This window comes from Mesoplodon densirostris, chromosome 1 (assembly GCF_025265405.1).
Source record: "Mesoplodon densirostris isolate mMesDen1 chromosome 1, mMesDen1 primary haplotype, whole genome shotgun sequence".
NCBI classification, from domain to species: domain Eukaryota; kingdom Metazoa; phylum Chordata; class Mammalia; order Artiodactyla; family Ziphiidae; genus Mesoplodon; species Mesoplodon densirostris.
In genome coordinates this window covers 102663622-102684161 of record NC_082661.1, presented here as the reverse complement: position 1 = coordinate 102684161, position 20540 = coordinate 102663622, and the positions used below count along the sequence as shown (strand labels likewise).

The following is a 20540-nucleotide window of genomic DNA, read 5'->3' as shown; positions in this document are numbered from 1 at the left end:
ATTGTTGGTGTTCTCAAAGTCTATAATACATAAATACCTGTGACAGTAGTAATTGATTTTTGTCAATGTTCCCAAATCTTAAATACTTTAAATCCTTTATTTTCAAAATAAATGAAACAGAAATGTCCACTATAGACAGACAAATAGATGGCTGTTACATTGCTGTTTATACCATCATGTCTTATTTCCTCAACTCTGGGTAAATTATAAACCTTAAGAGAATGGCAGCTGGGAGCATTTACCACCTGTGACCACGTTCAGTCCTTCCTTCAGTGGTAAATGGGCAGTGACCCCAGGGAGTGCTCCCTGAGGGAGGGCGGACGCAGCTTCCAGTGTTTCCTCACACTCCCTTCAGGCTGCACGTTTTCCTTTTTTTTTTTTTGGCCCCCTTTTTAAAGACTGCCTTTGAGAGTCTTTTTGTCCTAATTTTAATTTGTCCTGATTTTAATGCCCAAATGTTAATTTGACTTAATACAGTTAAGATTGGCCCTTTCTTTTAGGGATTTACAACATATGTTAAGATCAACCGTACTTTTTAGTTAAAGTAGGAATCCTGTGTATTATTCAGGGATATGAGAAGAAGATTAGGGCATATTGGTCAGTATATTAATCCACGAGGGTATGTATTAATTGAAATAGAAATGTCATATCCTGGTTATTCATGCACATTGAAAGGAAGCCAGAGCAACATTTTATGTAATAGAAAATCTGTATGGACCATTTTAGTGACCCAAAATATCAGGGACTGTTCCAGTAAATAAAATATTAAATATTGAAAGATGATATTCATTTGGCTGTAATGAGCAGGTTTTCTTTTCATATTTTGAAATGAACTGTGCTTACTTTTCCCTAAATGTACGTTTATTACTATAATGTTATACCAGGTGCATGTTCTTCCTAGTTAGAGAATAATGATGAGTGAGTGGAAGGAAAGTAATTATTAACTCACCATTATACTCTTTTATTTTCAAATGTTTTCCCAATTGTCAAAATAATCCAAAGTCTTCTACAGTGAACTTGAAAGTATCTAAAAGTGTGAAGCACGGGGGTTGACTACTTATGATCTCCCCCTTTACCCGGAAGATTATAACATTTCCTTCAAGTCGATTTTCTTTGCATTTATTTACTTACATACTTTAGACCATATTGTATATTCAACAAATGAACTTCAAGTTTTTATCCTGCTTTGATGAATTCTTAATAACCTCACCTCTACTAAATATTGAATTGTCCGTATTGAGACGCATTAATGGGGGTGGGAAATTTTAATTTTTCAACTTTTTTTTATAGTGGAAGTGTTTGTCCCTCCTTGTGTATCAACTCCAGAATTTATCCATGCTGCTATGAGGCCAGATGTCATTACAGAAACTGTAGTGGAGGTGTCAACTGAAGAATCTGAACCAATGGATACCTCTCCTCTTCCTACGTCACCGGATAGCCACGAACCAATGAAAAAGAAGAAAGGTAGAGTGTATTTATAAATTTCTGGGATATTGGGTGAAATTTTTTCTGGTATCTTTCTCCCCCCATCACAGGACATAGGAAATACATGCTGTAGATTTATGATTGATGTTATCTTAATTAGATATTCTCAAAGAATTAAGATTTTGTCTTTTAACATGTTCATACTGTTTAAAGGAGTTAGATTTGAGCCCTAAAAGTAGGTGCCTGCAGAATGAGATTATAATAGGTGCTTGATACACAGAAGGAAGGTCAGAGGTTCACTGCCCATTTTTCTACTTTCTGATCCTTTTAGGTATTTGGTTACTTAAAAAAAAAATATTCCTGACTTTCTCTATTTTTCATAATCTTACCTTCCTACTCTTTTTGTGGGCGTTAAAGTAAAAAGCCCAATTTTCTTCCCCTTGTCTTCGGCCTTAAAACACCAAGATTGCCCGTAGGGACTTGTGAGGGGAATGGACTCACCTTTTGGGTAAAGAGCGTTTCCACTTGTTACTTGACGCCTGCTGAGACTTGTGCTCATCTGACCCCAGCGGGTGAGGCACAGGCTCCAGTCCATCTCCAGCATCCTGAGTGGGTTCTTTTTCTCTTTGAATCAAAGGTAAAACTTGAAAGAAATGAAATTCTGTATAAATGGGTACTCATCTAATTCCACTTTCTTCCTTATCTCTTTCTTCACATTTTGGAATGGGGGAAAAGAAAAATCAAAGGCAACAATAAGGGAAAACTTGTTTTAGAAATAATGGTATTATCTTTGATCTATTAGGTAGCAGTGTTTCAAATTGCTGTGATGGTCACAGGTCTGTGCCTCATTTGCTGTGAGGTACACAGTGGAGAATAAGACAGAGCACCTTCCCTCTTACAATATAGATAATATGTATTTGAGAAAGGCATGAATGAGAGAGTTTAGAAGGAAGAATTACTTCCTGCTGTAAATGTTTAAAAACAAAAGGAATACATATAAATAGCCCTGTTTACCCACTGCCCTCTATAGCCTTCGGCTGGTTGTCTTATGGAAGCTATTACAAAATACTTAAGAAAATTTTAGATTTAAATGAAGAGGGAAAAGACTATGAAAAGCTGAGATCATTTAGGGAACCAAGACCTCTAGATAAACAGGTTGATCTGCCTATGTGGTGGTATGGTATAAACCAGGAAATAATTTGCCAATTTAATACTAATCTTATTACGTATTTGAAAATAGGTGGTCTTAATGAATGACAATTTAAAAATTACATGCAACATCGTTAATTATTCATTTGTGGTTAAGTACCTTTGGGACATACAAAGTTAGGTAGGTATTTTTTAATAGTAGAGGCTTCTTTTTATTTCTAGAGCCTTTAATATACTAATGTGCATTGTAAATCTCCAAGAGAAGACAGCATGCGGTTCTAAAAGTTAATTTGACTGTAGAACCGTTTTTCCTACTGATGAATAACCTATTTCTCACGTAATACCATTTGGGAAATGCTGCTTTATAAGAATAAGCCTTTTGGGGCTAATCTTTCCATTAAGGAAGTTGGGCTTTTGTGATTGAATTTAGGAGATGGTGAAGACGTCAGTCTTATTAACTGACTGATTTGTACATATAAGTATTATTTAAATTGAGAAATTAAGCTCTGTTTTAACAAGGGAGGCCAGTAAACTTTCTGTTTTAATTTTTGCCAAAGCATATGTCTTAATGAAATCCTAGAATATAATAACTATGCTTTTTGACATATAAATTAAGGCACTTTAATTTAGCTCTAGATAATCCTTGCTAATGAAGAGTAGAGACATCAGAAATCCCAGATGTTAGGACAAATCGCCAAATCAGTAATAGTATATATAATATTCCCAGTCTCTTTCCTGAGGCTTCCCCTCACTGCCAGCATTGATCCGGCAGGGCTGAGGGTTGAATACAACACATTTCAGGCTTAAGCTTTCTTTACTGTAGAGAAGTATAGCTCTTGCTTTTCTGTTCATTGTGGATGCTAGTCTCTCTCAGAGAGCCTTATGGCAGAAGTGAGGGGAAACAAAAGGAAGGGCGCAAACATCTACTAGACCTACGAAGTAATCGCTTGGAAGATTTTTTTATCCTTATAATGTACCTGCACGTTGAGGTGGGGAAATTTATGCTGAAATTCTGGTGAATTGATTGGCTCAGAGCAGTAGAGAGTGTTTAAAATAATATTTTTTACTTTTCCTCATTTGAGCTCAAAGGGCTTCGCAGATTATCAGATCCTCTGCAATCGGTAGGTAAAGCTTTTTCTAACAATTCTGTAGAACAGAAAACAAAAGTTTGTACTAAGAATTTGTTTCCATTGCTACATTATTGGAAAAGGTTAGCAAATTGAGGCTCTGACCATGTAAATAATGGGTTAGTAGTGCCTGACTTGCCATGTACATTGACATTACTATCCACTAACTGCTGTAATCTAAAATTGCAGAAGTGCTTTTCATGTTCTTTTAAAAGCAACTTTTATATACACTGAATATATTAATCCATAGATTAGTATCCAGTTTCATGAATAATTTGTTATCAAAAAGCCTGCTATCATGCTTCTGTTATTTTTCCTGTTTTCAACGTGTGGTTTCAATATCTTTTATTTCCAGTTGGCCGTAAACCAAAGACCCAGCAATCGCCAATTTCCAATGGGTCTCCTGAGTTAGGTATAAAGAAGAAACCCAGAGAAGGAAAAGGTAATTTGGGGAGGGCTGTTTTGTAGGTGAGATGGTGTTTTTTTTAGTCAAGTACATTTGTAGGAAAATTACTTCTAGTACACGCACATGTGAGAGTACTGTCTCTGGTAGTAGTTCTTTTTTGCGGTACGCGGGCCTCTCACTGTTGTGGCCTCTCCCGTTGCGGAGCACAGGCTCCGGACGCGTAGGCTCAGCGGCCATGGCTCATGGGCCCAGCCGCTCCGCGGCATGTGGGATCTTCCCAGATGGGGGCACGAACCCGTGTCCCCTGCATCGGCAGGCAGACTCTCAACCACTGCGCCACCAGGGAAGCCCTGGTAGTAGTTCTTAATCAGGGCTGTATGAGCATCACATGCGGAGCTTTTTCAAACTATCTATGCCTGGTCCTTACTCCACTGAGATAAAACTGTAGGGAGTGGAGGCCTAGATAAACTGCAGGGAGTGGAGGTGGGCAAGCGTTTGAATTTGGAAAAGGCCCTAACTGCAATCTGATACACAGCTGTATTAAGAGCTGTTGTTCTGGAGGATGTGTGTATGTATAACGGCAGGCATCCTCATGGAGAGTCACTTAGAATTGAAAGTTTTACAAAACTAAGACTTCATTTCTCCATACTCTCTTAACTGATAGAAGCAAGGTGAATTTAGCTTTTCTTAACTGATTCAATGCAAGGTGAATTTAGTTTTCCAACCAGCAGATTTCAGTCATGTCAGTAAGGATCTTAGAACAAAAATTTAACATGTTTGCTTTAGAGTTTGTATATTCTCATTAAGCACAAAAATAGCAATAAGCCTTCTACATTCTCTGCTGTGGTAATTTGTGGCATAAGTTGATTTCAAGTGATCTTAGTAAGGGTTTTAGGTGTGTTCTGATAATCTGATAACCAAAATTTTATCACTTCCATGAATGTTTTCAATAGTTGGATACATTTTGGATTCGTATATTCAAATTTATTGCATCCTCAACGGGTAGTCTGATATATCTCATTTTAAATAATAAAAGCAAAAATTAAATCTCTTAAAAAAAAAAATTAAGGGCTTCCCTGGTGGCGCAGTGGTTGAGAGTCCACCTGCCGATGCAAGGGGACGCAGGTTCGTGCCCCGGTCCGGGAAGATCCCACATGCCATGGAGCGGCTGGGCCCGTGAACCATGGCCACTGAGCCTGCGCGTCCGGAGCCTGTGCTTTGCAACGGAAGAGGCCACAACAGTGAGAAACCCACGTACCGCCAAAAAAAAAAAAAAAAAAAAAAAAAAAAAAAAAAAAAAATTAAGTCTAGTAAGCCTACCAAGAAATTTAGACTAAAAAATAAAAAAATCCAGTTACAGTAAACCCTTATTTATTTAGGAACTGTTTATTCAATTTGGGACAGATTTAGGATACTTTTATTTTCTTCTGTGTCTATGGTTGTTTTACATTTCTGGTATCTTAGGTTTTATCTTTTAATTTATATTGAAAACTTTAAAACTTACATAATAGTAGTATTAGTAAGTTGAACTGTAAATATACAATTATTACTTTAAAAAATTATTTACTTATTTTATTTATTTTTGGCTGCGTTGGGTCTTTGTTGCTGTGTGCAGGCTTTCTGTAGTTGCAGCGCGTGGGCTTCTCATTGCGGTGGCTTCTCTTGTTGCAGACCACCGGCTCTAGGTGTGCGGGCCTCAGTAGTTGTGGCCCGCGGGCTCTAGAGCGCAGGCTCAGTAGTTGTGGCGCACGGGCTTAGTTGCTCCATGGCATGTGGGTTCTTCCCGGACCAGGGCTTGAACCCATGTCCCTTGCATTGGCAGGCGGATTCTTAACCACTGCGCCACCAGGGAAGTCCCAGTTATTACTTAAAAAAAAATTATTCCATCATCAGTGGTGTCTCTTGTATTCAAAGACCTTATGTTTAAAACTGGCAAAAAATTTTGTGATAACCTATTTTTACCAGTCAAAATCACATTTCATTAAAATTTCAGTTTTGTATTATTAAACTTGAGGCAACCTGTTGAAATGTGAAGATTAAAGTGATTACAGTCACCCCTGGATTAAAAATCCAGTCAGTGTTTCCTCTTCTGCAAAATTATAATGATAATGTCTGCATAGACTTAGTGAACTACCTTGTCTGATAAAGAAGGCTTCCCTTTCGAACTTGTTTTCCTTAAAACCAGAAATAGAATTGTTAATTTTAACTTGGGGATGGGAACTAGGGCGAAGCATTTAAAGACAACCTAAAGAATGTTGATGAGTCTGATTATTTCAGTAGACACAGAAGTACTCAAATCCCACTGTGTGCAAGGCATTGTCTGTTGTGCAAAAATTTCTTCCAGAATAAGTTCTTATAATCTCTAGGTCATAAAATAAAACTGCCCCAGCTACATATCTTGATTAAGTTGAGAGTGATGTAGTTGAAAGTTATGCACGGTTTGATACTAAGAGTTTTTAGGTATTGGTGCTGATGGACAAATGTAACATAGTAAAGTTGAAGAGATACAAATAACATTGTAAAGTTGAAGGTTAATTTTTTTAAAGTCAGTAGATGTACACGGGGCTCAACTATGGGTTAATGGATTGACTGAATTTTCAGGGAAATACAGGATGAAAATGAAATGCTAGAGGAGAAAAACATCAGCGTTTCGATTGAGTAGCAGCAGTGGCTTGATGTGGAAGCCTCCCACCCTCAAGGTTCTTCTCATGTAGCCCGTAACTTGGATCTGGATTTGATGATAGTAAAGGGTTATTGAGTAGGAGCCTGGAGATGACCTGGTGGCTCACTGGTGGCATATGTATTCTGATCTTCTTCTCGGGACTCTCTTCTGTTCTTTCATCAATTTAAGAACCTCTGCACCTAGAGGCTTACAAAGGGAATAAAAGAAAAACAGCAGCCTGTTTTTAGTCTTCTAGTCTTCTCATAACCACTGCCCACTACTCTTCCCCAACCTTCCAAGAAAAGAAAAGAAAAGAAGAGTGATGCTCTCTTCCCTTTGGGACTCAGTTTCTTATTTTACCTACCTAGAGTCCTTCCTTTCCTTCTATGCAAATCTTAGCCATCTTCCAAGACTTGATAATGTCTTAACAATCCACTTTATGTTCACTCCTGAAACCTCAGACATTATTTTCTATCATTCATTTGAAATATAATTGTGCCTGGCCTTATGTTATAGCTTATATTGTTTCAAACTATTGTTTATTTTTTGAATTGTTGTTATTTACTAGACAACACAATTTGACACTGTACAAATGATTGCTGATCTAGTCAAGTATTTCATGACAGACTCTCGGTACATTTGTGCTTCACCAATGGTAAATTAATTGATTTTTTTATCCAGCATAAGTAAATATTTGCTTTTAATTATGTTAATCTTTAATCAATATCTATGATTGTTTTCAAAGGAAACACAACCTATTTGTGGGAGTTTCTCTTAGATCTACTTCAAGATAAAAATACTTGTCCCCGGTATATTAAGTGGACTCAGAGAGAAAAAGGCATATTCAAGCTTGTGGATTCAAAGGCTGTCTCTAAGCTTTGGGGAAAGCATAAGAACAAGCCAGACATGAACTATGAAACTATGGGACGAGCTCTGAGGTAAGAACCCAAAAGAAAGAGTTTTCAGACAAAACTTACATATCTCTTAATATTGTCTATTAACTATTTAAAGAGAAGCTGTTAAAATCCCTTGCTTGTAATTTGGGGGGGATTTTCTAGAGGAGCTTCTTGTATATGGACGCAGGTGGGGAGACAGGCGTTTGGTCTAGACGGCTAAAATTTCCAACACCATTGGAAAATCCATTTTTGTGGGAAATGTGCACCTTTCAGAAAATTAAACCCAAACAAAATACAGTTTCCAAATTGTGAATTTGCTCTTTAGTTCCTGCAAACTTACTATAATGGATTTATCTTGATATGAAACTTTCTCTTAAGTTTTGTCAGTTGGAGGAACCCACATAACTTTGTAATGCACGTGGCTTATTCTAATTAAGGGTATTTTGTAAATGAACATAGTTTAGTGACAGTATTCATATATACCACAGATTCACTTCTATTAAGCATGGCTTAGGTAATTTTTCCATGTAACATCAGATTGTTTTTATAACCTATGTAAATCAGAACTAAGTTTTTACCAGTGTCTGTAAAATACAGTCGTCCCTGAGGGGGATTGGTTCCAGGACCCCCCGCAGATACCAAAATCCATGGATGCTCAAATCCCTTCTATAAAGTGGCGTGGTGTTTGCCTATAACCCACCTACATCCCCTGTATACTTGAAATCATCCCTAGATTACATGTAATACCTAACACAGGGTAAATGCTGTGTAAATAATTGCTATCACATGGCAAACTCAAGTTTTGCTGTTTTGTGGAATTCTTTTTTCCCCGAGTATTTTCGATCCATGGGTTAGTTAAATCCATGGATGAGGAACCCAGGGACGTGGAGGGCCAGCTGTACAGTAAGATATTCTGTATTTAGGTTAAATTACTTCCTTTAAGAATGAGCTTTTAGCTACTTTACAGATCTCAAGGTTATATAAGACCAGTGGCACCAGGTTCTAATTTCATTCCTACTTCAAATTCTTAGCCTTTTGAACAATCCAGGCAGTGTGAGTTCCTCCTTATCTCTTACTAGAATCAGTGAATGTTTCTGTTAGCATCTCTTCTACATGGTGTTTTTATTGGAGGGTAGGGAGGTGGGGAGAACAAATGTAATGTACTTGATTTATTTAGTACTTTTTCCTGACAGATATTATTACCAAAGGGGTATTCTCGCAAAGGTTGAAGGACAGAGGCTTGTATATCAGTTCAAGGATATGCCCAAGAACATAGTGGTCATAGATGATGACAAAAGTGAAACCTGTAATGAAGATTTAGCAGCAGCTGCTGACGAAAAATCATTAGAACGAGTGTCACTGTCTGCAGAAAGTCTCTTGAAAGCAGCAACTTCTGTGCGTGGTGGGAAAAACTCATCTCCTCTGAACTGCTCCAAAGCAGAGAAGGGTGTAGCTAGAGTTGTGAACATCACTCCCCCTGGTCATGATGCTTCGTCCAGGTCTCCTACTACTACCGCATCTGTATCAGCAACAGCAGCTCCAAGGTAAGTGAGGGAAACCATTAGTTGTAACGGGTTTAATTTTTAGAAAACTCTTTGGCAGAAATGATATGTTCCCTTTTTTAATATTTGCATTCTAAGAACTCACTGTTGTCAGGACTTTGAAAAGTGCTTGGCATTTTTAAATGTATTTTGTTGTTGTTGTTAAAGTAGATGTCTCCTCTAACCTGAATGGATTTTTAGGGTCTTACGGATGGAATTTAACGTAGGCTTTAGGGATTGATTGATTGATTGATTGATTGATTTATGGCTGGCTGGCTGGCTGGCTGGCTGGCTGGCTGGCTGGCTGGCTGTGTTGGGTCTTCATTTCTGTGCAAGGGCTTTCTCTAGTTGCGGCGAGCAGGGGCCACTCTTCATTGCGGTGCATGGGCCTCTCACTGTCGCGGCCTCTCCTGTTGCAGAGCACAGGCTCCAAACACGCGGGCTCAGTAGTTGTGGCTCACAGGCCCAGTTGCTCCGCGGCATGTGATATCTTCCCAGACCAGGGCTCGAACCCGTGTCACCTGCATTGGCAGGCAGATTCTTAACCACTGCGCTACCAGGGAAGCCCTAGGCTTTAGTTTTTAAAATATATTCGTCTCATGGTATTTCATACTCTAAACTTAAGGGGTTTTTGGTACATTTGTAAAATTTGGGAGCACTAGTTTTATATGTTTTGGATTTGCATTCATCTTTTTGCTCAAAAGACCTATTTTATAGTTTAACATGAAATATAATCAACTTTATTTTTTACCTCTACTAGGACAGTTCGTGTGGCAATGCAAGTGCCTGTTGTAATGACATCGTTGGGGCAGAAAATTTCAACTGTGGCCGTTCAGTCAGTTAATGCAGGTGCACCCCTGATAACCAGCACTAGCCCAACAACAGCGGCCTCTCCGAAGGTGGTGATTCAGACAATCCCTACTGTGATGCCAGCCTCCACTGAAAATGGAGACAAAATCACCATGCAGCCTGCCAAAATTATTACCATCCCAGCTACACAGCTCGCACAGTGTCAGCTGCAGACAAAATCAAACCTGCCTGGATCAGGAAGCATTAACATTGTTGGAACGCCACTGGCGGTGAGAGCGCTCACCCCGGTTTCAATAGCCCATGGCGCGCCTGTCATGAGGCTGGCAGTGCCGCCTCAACAGGCATCTGGCCAGACTCCTCCCCGAGTTATCAGCGCCGTCATAAAAGGGCCAGAGATTAAATCGGAAGCAGTGGCCAAAAAGCAGGAACATGATGTGAAAACTTTGCAGCTGGTACAGGAGGAAAAACCGGCAGATGGAAATAAGACAGTGACCCACGTAGTGGTTGTCAGTGCGCCTTCAGCTCTTGCCCTTCCTGTAACTATGAAAACAGAAGGACTAGTGACATGTGAGAAATAAAAGGGCAGCTCTCCCACGGACGTTAGAATGTTAGTGACAGTCCTGACATTAAGCATTTGCAAGGATGTCATCAAGAGAAGTCAAAAGACTTTAAAACATTTTTAATGCATATAAGAAAACAATCAAACTTACTGGAAATAAATTACCTATCCCATGTTTCAGTGGGAAGTGAACTACATGTTGAGACGCTGACAGAAAACTGCCTCTTACAGTAGGAAACAACTGAACCCGTCAATAAGAAAAAGGATTGAAAGGGACCAAGCAACTCACTACAATATCAAGTTACACTAAGACTTGGAACACTAACATTCTGTAAGAGGTTATATAGTTTTCAGTGGGGAGGGATTGGGATGGGTGATCTCATTGTTACATATAGCAATTTTTGATGCATTTTATATGCATACCAGCAATTATTACTGTGTTCACACAGAACTCACTTAACTGGTGCTATGTGAAGACTGCTAATATAGGTATTTTAGAATGTGAATTGAAGAATGGATCCAAAAGCTTCAGAAAGAGATAGCAAAAAAGATCTAGTGCGATTTTTTTTTTTTTATCATATAGCTTAAGCTGAAAACAAAGGCCTTAGACTAATTTTCGGTTTTCTTTATTGAAATAAGCTAATGGCTTGTTTGTGTAAAGCTTTTTTATTAAAAGAAAAATTTTAAAAATCTTGTACCTAGCACAGTATTGTTATAGAATATACATGTAACATTTTATATGGTAGTTTAAGTCTGTCAGTTTCTTAATTGTGGACAAATTAACAGTTGGCTCTGGCCTTCCTTTTGCTGTAAATGTGCCTGTGTCACTCACTTCGCCCTGGCATCTGCGCAGACATAATCCGTTTCAGTTCTCCTGTCACTTGGAAGTTAAGGCTCAGCATGAATTTTTGTCAGGTAGCTCTAATGCCTGGCGTTTTCTTTCTTCCTTTCTTTCTTTTTTTTTTTTTTTTTTTGTTTAGTTGAAGTTTAAGGGGAAAGTACCAGTGTTCAGATTTGAACTATAATAGTTTGTATATTCAACATTTGAAGTATATTCTATTTTGTTGTACTCTTGTTTCAAAGTGTATTCAAGTAGGTTTTCTGAAATATAGAAATGAAATTTATCTTGTCTCTGGTGATATTTATAACAATATTCAAAAGCTACTATAAACATACTGTTTTAGTTACAAAGTAACAGAAGTCCTATTTCTCCTTCCCAACTACTGCGTGAAGAAATTCTACTTCTGTTTTGTTCCATTACATTAATATTTAGCAAGTAATCTGCATGTTTCCACTTCCTTTCTAATTACTATCATGTAATTATTATAATGTTCTACTTACATAATGAATTTATTATTTTAATGTTGGCCACACTTAATTTATATTTCCAATCAGACCATTTGTTTCTCATTCAGACCTTTTGAGGGTGAGGAAGAATGAATAATACTCGAGCCCTTGTACAAATTAGGAAGTGGAGGGACCAGAGGAACGTAATTTCACACCAAACTAGGTCCTGTGACTCCACACTTTAATGCTCTTTCTACTACAAAGAAAAGTCTATTTTTACATCTTTTAGAAATTTAAATAAACCGATACTTAATATTTTGTGGCCTTTAATTGCGCTTTTGGTCAGACACTACTTAGGTCAACAAAGATTTTTATAACAGCTCCCTTTGTAACCTTTTCTTTTCCATAAACATACTTGATGGTACCTTTTAATAAAAGCTCAGAGAAGAACTCACTTGATTCTTATCCCATCTGGGGGTTAATCTCAAATTCTACCTCCTTTAAAAACATTTCCTAAATATTTCAGCTTTCAAAATCTGTATCATATGCCTTGACGCTTAACTGTATTGTCTTTATTGCACTGAAGTTTCATTGAGTTACGTCTCCCATAATCCTCTTCTAGGGCAAAGGTTGTAACTTGCGTCATGCCTACACCCCTCCCCAAATGCTGAGCATTTTAGGCACTTGGACATTTATGGATTTTGGTAATAATGTATTTGCTACGAATCTGAATCACATGGAGGATAACTAATGAAACATTTTAAATGAGCAGTTCTTTCTGCCTGTGCTGTACTACTGATTGGTTTTAATTAGGTTAAGCCAAGGCTACTTGCTTACCTCCACCACTCTAACCTGAAAATTTTTGTCTCTCTTTCAGCGTAAGTTCACCTAAGGTCTAGATTTAGAAACACATGTTGACAGTATATACCAATCAGAGTGTTTCTTCTGATTGGACTTAGCAGCGGTATGGCGTTTAATCGTAACCCTTCCAACTGTTAGTTAGTCATTATAACTTACATTTGCTTTTTGTGTCCAGTGTATCAGAGAAGAACCACGTAACAATGACTTGACGTGGCTACATTTTCCAGTCTGGCCAGGCTTTTGAACAGTGACCAGCAGTCGGCCCATTTATTCCTCGGGTCGCCTTCCAGCAGCAGTCCCAGCCTTTTCGCCACCACCCTGCTTACCAAATGGCCAGTATACCTCTTCAGAGAGAACACTGAGGTCATGAGCTGTGAACTCCGTTTCTGGACCCCTTGCTGCAAGAGCATCTACGTATTCCAGCCTCCATCCTTAACAAACAGCCGTCTTGGGAAGGAGGCAGGTGTGCCTCCCCCTGTACTCACCATCTTCCCCCCTTTCACACCTCCTTGGTTGCCTTGTTCCAACAGCCCATATTCTTCAGAAGCTTGCCGTCAGTTCTGCTTAGAAACAGTTCCCACTGGTGTCTCCAGCAACCCAACAGTCACATCAAACAGAGGCTTCATTTTTTCATGTGATCAGCCTACTTCTTAAAATTCCCCTTTGATTTCCCGTGACACCCCCCCTTCTGGTTTACTTCCTGCCTGACCAACTCTACTTTCTTAGCCTACTTTGTATTCCTTCAGCTTTCCCATTTAAAGGTAGTACTTAGCACGGGGCTCTTTTCCTCGTAGAGTAGTTGTATTTATCATTACGATTTTGCTTCAACATAACTGTTAGATAACCTCATCCACGCATGTGGTTTTTACTACCAAATCTATTGTTCTAGGCTAGACTGAAAGTCTTAGATGGGTTTAATTAATTCCCTGCCGGCTGTTTCCTCCTGAGTGTCCAATGGAACTCTCCTCTCTCGAAAATCTATTCCTCTTAGCTTAACAAATGACACCGCGTGAAAGCCATTCGAGACCCTTTGCTTCCTATATCCAGTCTTTTACCAAGTCCTATTGATGGTACCTTCTAAACAGCTTCCTTTCCCATCCTCCCTACCTTACTGCTTTGTCTTCTCAAGCCTCTCTCTAGTCCGACTTCCATGCTACCAGATGAGAGCTTTCTAAAATGTGTACTTCCATCACTTCCTTGCGACTGCTTTAAATTCTTCAACGGCATCTCTTGCTAAAAAGATAAATATCCAAAGCGTAAAACTCTTATTAAAGTCCTTTGACCTAGCACCTGCCTACGTTCCCAAGCCTTACTCTCTGGCCACCCCTGTTTTGGGCATCTCCGGGCCACGGACACATTGACATGTATTTTCCCCCAATATTTTAGGCACTCATACCTCGTTGGGCCATGCCACTGATGGCTTCTCTCTGGACCGCTCTTTCTTCCCTCACCTAGATTTGAGGTGGAGGTGACAGACAGCAAAATGTTTCTGAAATAAATCGGCTTGGAAGCCATTCAGGGTGGGGAGTGGTCTTAACTCTGGGTGAATTCTGAGTAAAAGATTGGAAAGCATCAAGTATATAAAGACAACACGGGCTAGGGGAGAGGAAGAGTAACCCAGCAATGGAGACCAGGGACTATTCATGGTTAACAGGACAGCTCAGGTCAAGATAACAGTGGGCAACAGTATCACGTGTTCCAGGAAGGGCCAAGCAAATAAGAAGCCACCAACATTGATACAGTGACAAGAGAGGGGCAGTTCCAGTAAGGGGTTGGCCATGAAACCAGAATGTAAGGGACAACGGCACCTGGTTCGTTACCAGCCACTCGGCTCTGACACCTGGCATGCTTCAGAGAGTGCGTCTCTGATCACTGTATACGAACAAGTCATGTTTAACGATAACAAAAACAAAATTTGGGCTTTTACGTACAAAGCATCCCCTGATCCTTTAAGCCCCCTGGTCTATATTATGGGAGGGCATTACAGAGCATATTTTTGGGAGGCAAGAGGAACCCTACTTTTAGTTCCACAGCCAACACAGCAAGTTCACAGTGCAGGTCCTTTGTGGTTGCGGTTCATCTGTCCTTCAGCCCCTTGGTTATATCGTCGTCCTCCACAGTTGTAACCTTTTCTGTGCGGACTTGGTGCACAGTGCTGCCAGTCCTCATGAGAAGAAGATACTCTTCCCCCTTTGCAAGTGCACTGACTCGCCTCCTGCACCACACCAAGAAACCTCTGAAAAACAAGTGCAGCAGAGACTCATGGGCATACCTCCTTTTACTGTGCTGCACTCTGCAGATGCTTTGTTTTATACAAATTGAAGGTCTGTGGCAGCACCGCTGTCAAGTCTATCGGCGCCCTTATTCCAACAGCATTTGCTCACTTTGTGTCTGTGTCTTTGGTAACGCTCACGTATTTCAAACCCTCCAAAAAAGATTATGGCTTACTGAAGGGTCAGATGATGGCTAAATTTTGTTAGCAATGAAGTATTTTTCAATTAAAGTATATACACTGCCTTTTTTTGGACATAATGTTATCGCACACTTAGTAGACTATAGTATCGTCACTTTTATATGCACTGGGACACCAAAAATTCATGCCTTGCTTTATTGCGATACTCATTCTGGTGGTCTGGAGCTGAACCCCCAGTGTCTCTGAGGTATGCTGTATTTGACTGGACATGAATCTACTTCACTTTTTTAACGCATCCATAACTATCTTTTTTAACACTGCACCTCAGCAGTTATGCTGTGGGTTCAGGACTTATAAATGATATATTACAACTTCCCAAGTGAGAACATACAAACAAAACATGAGTATTTAATGCAAAATACTCCATATCAAAACCAAACTATAAATAGACTGTAAACTAAGAGCAGAGTTGTCTTCTCCCAGAATATCGTTTCCTCCCATCCCATTGTATGTTTAACTTCTAGAAAATTTTGTCTAAAAGATTTTATTTATTTATTTTATTTATTTATTTATTTATTTTCTTTTTGCGGTATGCGGGCCTCTCACTGTTGTGGCCTCTCCCGTTGCGGAGCACAGGCTCCGGATGCGCAGGCCCAGCGGCCATGGCTCACGGGCCCAGCCGCTCCGCGGCATATGGGATCCTCCCAGACCGGGGCACGAACCCGTATCCCCTGCATCGGCAGGCGGATTCTCAACCACTGCGCCACCAGGGAGGCCCTGTCTAAAAGATTTTAATGACGTGATACTGTCATAAAAGGTGGATACTAAACTTTTACAGAATCTGCAAATTATTTGGATTGTAGGACATGAAATCACTGGAATACTGTGGTAACTTCGCTGCACATTAGATCACCTGGGTAGATTTTAAAATCCTGTTGCACAGGTCACATCCCATACCAGTTAAATTACAATGTGTGGGGCTTCCCTGGTGGCACAGTGGTTAAGAATCTGCCTGCCAATGCAGGGGACACGGGTTCGAGCCCTGGTCCGGGAAGATCCCACATGCCACGGAGCAACTAAGCCCGTGCGCCACAATTACTGAGCCTGCGCGCCACAACTATGGAGCCTGCATGCTACAACTACTGAAGCCTGTGCGCCTAGAGCCCGTGCTCAACAAGAGAAGCCACTGCAATGAGAAGCCCGCGCACTGCAACAAAGAGTAGCCCCCGCTCGCTGTAACTAGAGAAAAGCCCGTGCACAGCAACCAAGACCCAACGCAACCAAAAATGAATAAATAAATTAAAAAGAAAATTACAGTGTGTGGGAATGGGAGCTGGGCATCAGTATTTTAAAAAATATCTCAGTGTGATTTCACCACGCAGCCAGGTTTGGGAACCACTGCCATCCAGATGCAGTAAGGAAAATTTTACACTTAGAGATCTGTCTTAATCTAAGCTTTTCTAAAATGTTCAACAGAAAAAGGTAGTTTGAGATATACCTATTAACTATTACACATGGCTTTTAAAAAACGTACATACTGGGCTTCCCTGGTGGCGCAGTGGTTGAGAGTCCGCCTGCCGATGCAGGGGACACGGGTTCATGCCCTGGTCCAGGAAGATCCCACATGCCGCGGAGTGGCTAGGCCTGTGAGCCACGGCTGCTGAGCCTGCGTGTCCGGAGCCTGTGCTCCGCAACGGGAAAGGCCACAACAGTGAGAGGCCTGTGTACTGGGGAAAAAAAAAAAAGGCAGATATTGTAGACTGGATTAAAAAGAGATATCCAACTATATGCTATTTATAAAAAAGACATTAAAAAAAAGTACATACTGTATATTTCATTGATTCTAAAGCCTTTTTCTCATACTTAATATCTCTTTAATTAGGATGAATCTTTTAAAGTCTTAGGAAACAGTACACTGTGTTAATGCGCCTTGTCCCTTAAAAAAAATTACTTTCAGGAAGCTATATATTAATGCCACCAATGCTACCATTGTTCAAAAAATACTTTTGAATTGCTTCTTGGAGCAGAACCTAAATTTTAAAACATGTTTAATAGACAGGTTTCCTGCCGAGGAAGATTTGTTTTAGAAATAGTCAAGTCACTTGAGGTTAAGAAACTGACACAAATTAAGCTAAGTACTGCCACATCTGTTTCAAAACGAAATGTGGCTCTCAAGTTCACAGTTGTTTTTTTTTTTTCTTGAAACCTTCATAAAACTGGATAGGGAAGCTGTTCCCCAAAGTTTCAAAAACATTTTTTGACCAGTGGCAGCAGTAACTCAAATTGTTTTGAAGTGCAAACCAGTTTTAAGAGATTTCCTGGTCTATTCCCTGTATTATAAATAAACTAAGGTTCAGAAAAACTTGACTCATCAGTTTCAGTTCAGTTTGTCAGTGGCAGGCCTAGATTCACAACTTCTTCTCTGGCCTCAACCTCCTTTCCCTCCCATCCAAAAAAAGGCAGGGGGGCTTCCCTGGTGGCACAGTGGTTAAGAATCCGCCTGCCAACGCAGGGGACACGGGTTCGAGCCCTGGTCCGGGAAGATCCCAAATGCCGCGGAGCAACGAAGCCCGTGCACCACTACTGAGGCTGCACTGTACAGCCCGCGAGCCACAACTACTGAGCCCACGTGCCACAACTACTGAGCCCACGTGCCACAACTACTGAAGCCCATGCACCTAGAGCCCGTGCTCTGCAACAGGAGAAACCACCGCAATGAGAAGCCCACGCACCGCAACGAAGAGTAGCCCCTGCTTGCTGCAACTAGAGAAAGCCCGCGCACAGCAATGAAGACCCAACGCAGCCAAAAATAAACAAACAACAAAAAAAGGCAGGGCTTGGGGTAGAACAGGTTAGTGTCTGAATAAGTCTATCCCACCATGCAATGATCTTACTTTCTCACAAAGTAAATTGTGAAATGTTGCAGAATTTTGCTGGGTGTTCCCTTCAGGTTTACCAATGTAAGGCAGATGTCGCGGTATCCCGTGTCCAGCTTCCCATCGTATCTCCTGACTGGTGTTTCCTCCCTATGATTCAGAACTGTGTAATCATATTTCAATACATATGCAAGTGGTCTACATCTAGAAGCCTGAATCTGTTCAGTGTGGCAATTTAACTTATACTCTGCTTTATTATCAAAAGAATTTCAGGTAGTTTACATATCGTAAGAATAAATGAAAGTTAACAGAAACAAGCAGGTACGAGACAATGATGCAAGGGAAAAAAAGGCAGGATGGCAAAAGAAAATAGAATACATGCTATAGAATGTTACACAGCAATTAAAATGCAGCTATAAGGTTTGGTTTTGAATGTCTCGGCAGCCAAAGCAAAAAAGAATTCAACGTACCGAGATTCATGTCTCAGTTTACCAGCTGCTTAGAAGAAGCAAAGCTTTCCCTAACATTCTGTCAAGAGGAATGGTTCTGTCTACATGCCTAATAAATATTTTCTTAGAAGTGAGCTTTCCACAAAAATCTGGGGAGCTAGGGCCCCAAAGGCAGATATTTCTATTTTACAAATCAAAGTAGGGTTGAAATCCTCTCCTGAAGTTAAAGAACCGAATCACCAACCCACAGTCTCACAACTTCCTGGAGGAAGAGTTAAGGAAAAAAAATCTTGCCATTCTATCAGCCCCTCACCTATTTGGGGCTTAATTTTCTTTTTTTAAAAAAAAAATTTATTTATTTATTTTTGGCTGTGTTCGGGTCTTTGTTGTTGCGCGCGGGCTTTCTCTAGTTGCGGCGAGCGAGGGCTACTCTTCGTTGTGGTGCGCTGGCTTCTCATTGCGGTGGCTTCTCCTGTTGCGGAGCTCGGGTTCTAGGCGTGCGGGCTTCAGTAGTTGTGGCTTGCGGGCTCTAGAGCGCAGGCTCAGTAGTTGTGGCGCATGGGCTTCGTTGCTCCATGGCATGTGGGATCTTCCTGGACCAGGGATCGAACCCGTGTCCCCTGCATTGGCAGGCGGACTCTTAACCACTGTGCCACCAGGGAAGTCCCTTAATTTTCTATTAACACTATTAATTCTGCCCTTTAAAATTGAAGGATTATTCCCCTTGGAATGATCTGAAGAATGGCTTGTTAGGACATCCATGAATACATTAGGACATCCAGAACAGTACCCTTCCTTTTCTTGCTCTGAATCTTAAGCATTGTTTACTCAACGACTTACATATGTATTATATTACAATTTACAATATCGTTTTACAAACACCTCACAAATCTATGAGGTTGACAGGGCAGGTATGATGCTATACTCTCTGGATGAGAAAACTGAGGCCCTAGAGATAGAACCACAGTGGTCACAGCTAAGTCTTTTTACTTAACAGCCCATGCCCTTGTACATGATTTGCTTTTATAAGCCCAGCTCCAGACCTCTGCCATTCCGGTATCCATCCACTCTAGATAAAGGCCTGCCTGTGCCATATTTTTCTACCTGTCATTTAAAAAAGTTCATCAGAGCTCCTTATGCAAGCACGTTCATTTTTATGGATGCCTTTCCTTTTTTTAAAAATTGAAATCAATTATGATTATGAGCATGTGTTTTTTTCTCTCTTTTTAGAATTTAAATCTTGGAAATCTCTCAAGTCTAAGACACATCGTGTAATTAGATGCAACATTCCCTTCATTATAAAATTTTGCATGTTTTAAAAGAATGATTCAAATACAGAATATTTGCATCAATTTCCTCCTTTAGTTTGAAACACTACTACAGCTCTTACTGCTTCCTTTAAAAAAAGCCACCATCAAACTATGCAAACAGTATCAGATGTTCTAGTTTTAGCAATACTGCTTTACTATATCAGAATAACTGAAATCTGCTCTACAGCCACTATTCAGCCTCTGTATCTTGCTTCTAACTCTATACTGTATGACTTATGTGTTTGACCATTTTGCATTCAACAAATCTCTTCCACCCCCAGAATATTACTTTTCTCCCCATTTGTACTCACTCAAGGCCAAGGGCACATGGTGGTGGGGAAGGAAGTGAGCCCTTTGGGGTCATGACAGACCTGAGGGTGAATCCTGTCTCTACCTATTAGCTGAGACTTTGGTCAAATTATTTGGACCTTTTAAGCCCCATTTTAAACTAAGAGTAGTTTTAAGATCATATGTAAAGCTCTCAGAACCAAAGATAAGGAACTCAAATGTTATACAGATATACACCATTATGCTTTACTTAAGTAAATGAGGCGGCCATTCCTACTACCTCGTAGAATGGAATCTACTGAAATATGGCATGGAGGAAGAAGAAAAAAATCCACTCTCTCTCTCTGTCATCAAGAATCTGCACAATTTCTAAGACTCTAATTACAACCACAATCAAAATATTATGGGATATAAAAGGAAAAGCTGGATCAAAAGGTACACACAGGGATGGAATAAGAGAAACTCAGTAATGGAACATACT

At 40.1% G+C, this 20540-nt stretch overlaps 1 protein-coding gene across 11 annotated transcripts in view; it reads left to right on the top strand.

The window, feature by feature from the left end:
* Window positions 1-11699, top strand: part of ELF2 (E74 like ETS transcription factor 2) — an 89474-nt gene extending 77775 nt beyond the window's left edge. For 5 of the 11 annotated variants that reach the window (XM_060106117.1, XM_060106108.1, XM_060106193.1 and 2 more), the window contains 6 exons: window positions 1291-1464; window positions 3657-3695; window positions 4057-4143; window positions 7515-7707; window positions 8859-9209; window positions 9967-11699. In XM_060106117.1, the coding sequence (XP_059962100.1) occupies window positions 1291-1464; window positions 3657-3695; window positions 4057-4143; window positions 7515-7707; window positions 8859-9209; window positions 9967-10594 (1472 nt within the window). In that variant the 3' untranslated portion in view covers window positions 10595-11699. The remainder of the gene's footprint in view (window positions 1-1290; window positions 1465-3656; window positions 3696-4056; window positions 4144-7514; window positions 7708-8858; window positions 9210-9966) is intronic. The other 6 variants (XM_060106127.1, XM_060106165.1, XM_060106147.1 and 3 more) reach the window with 3 other exon arrangements.
* The last annotated feature ends 8841 nt before the right edge of the window (window positions 11700-20540 follow it).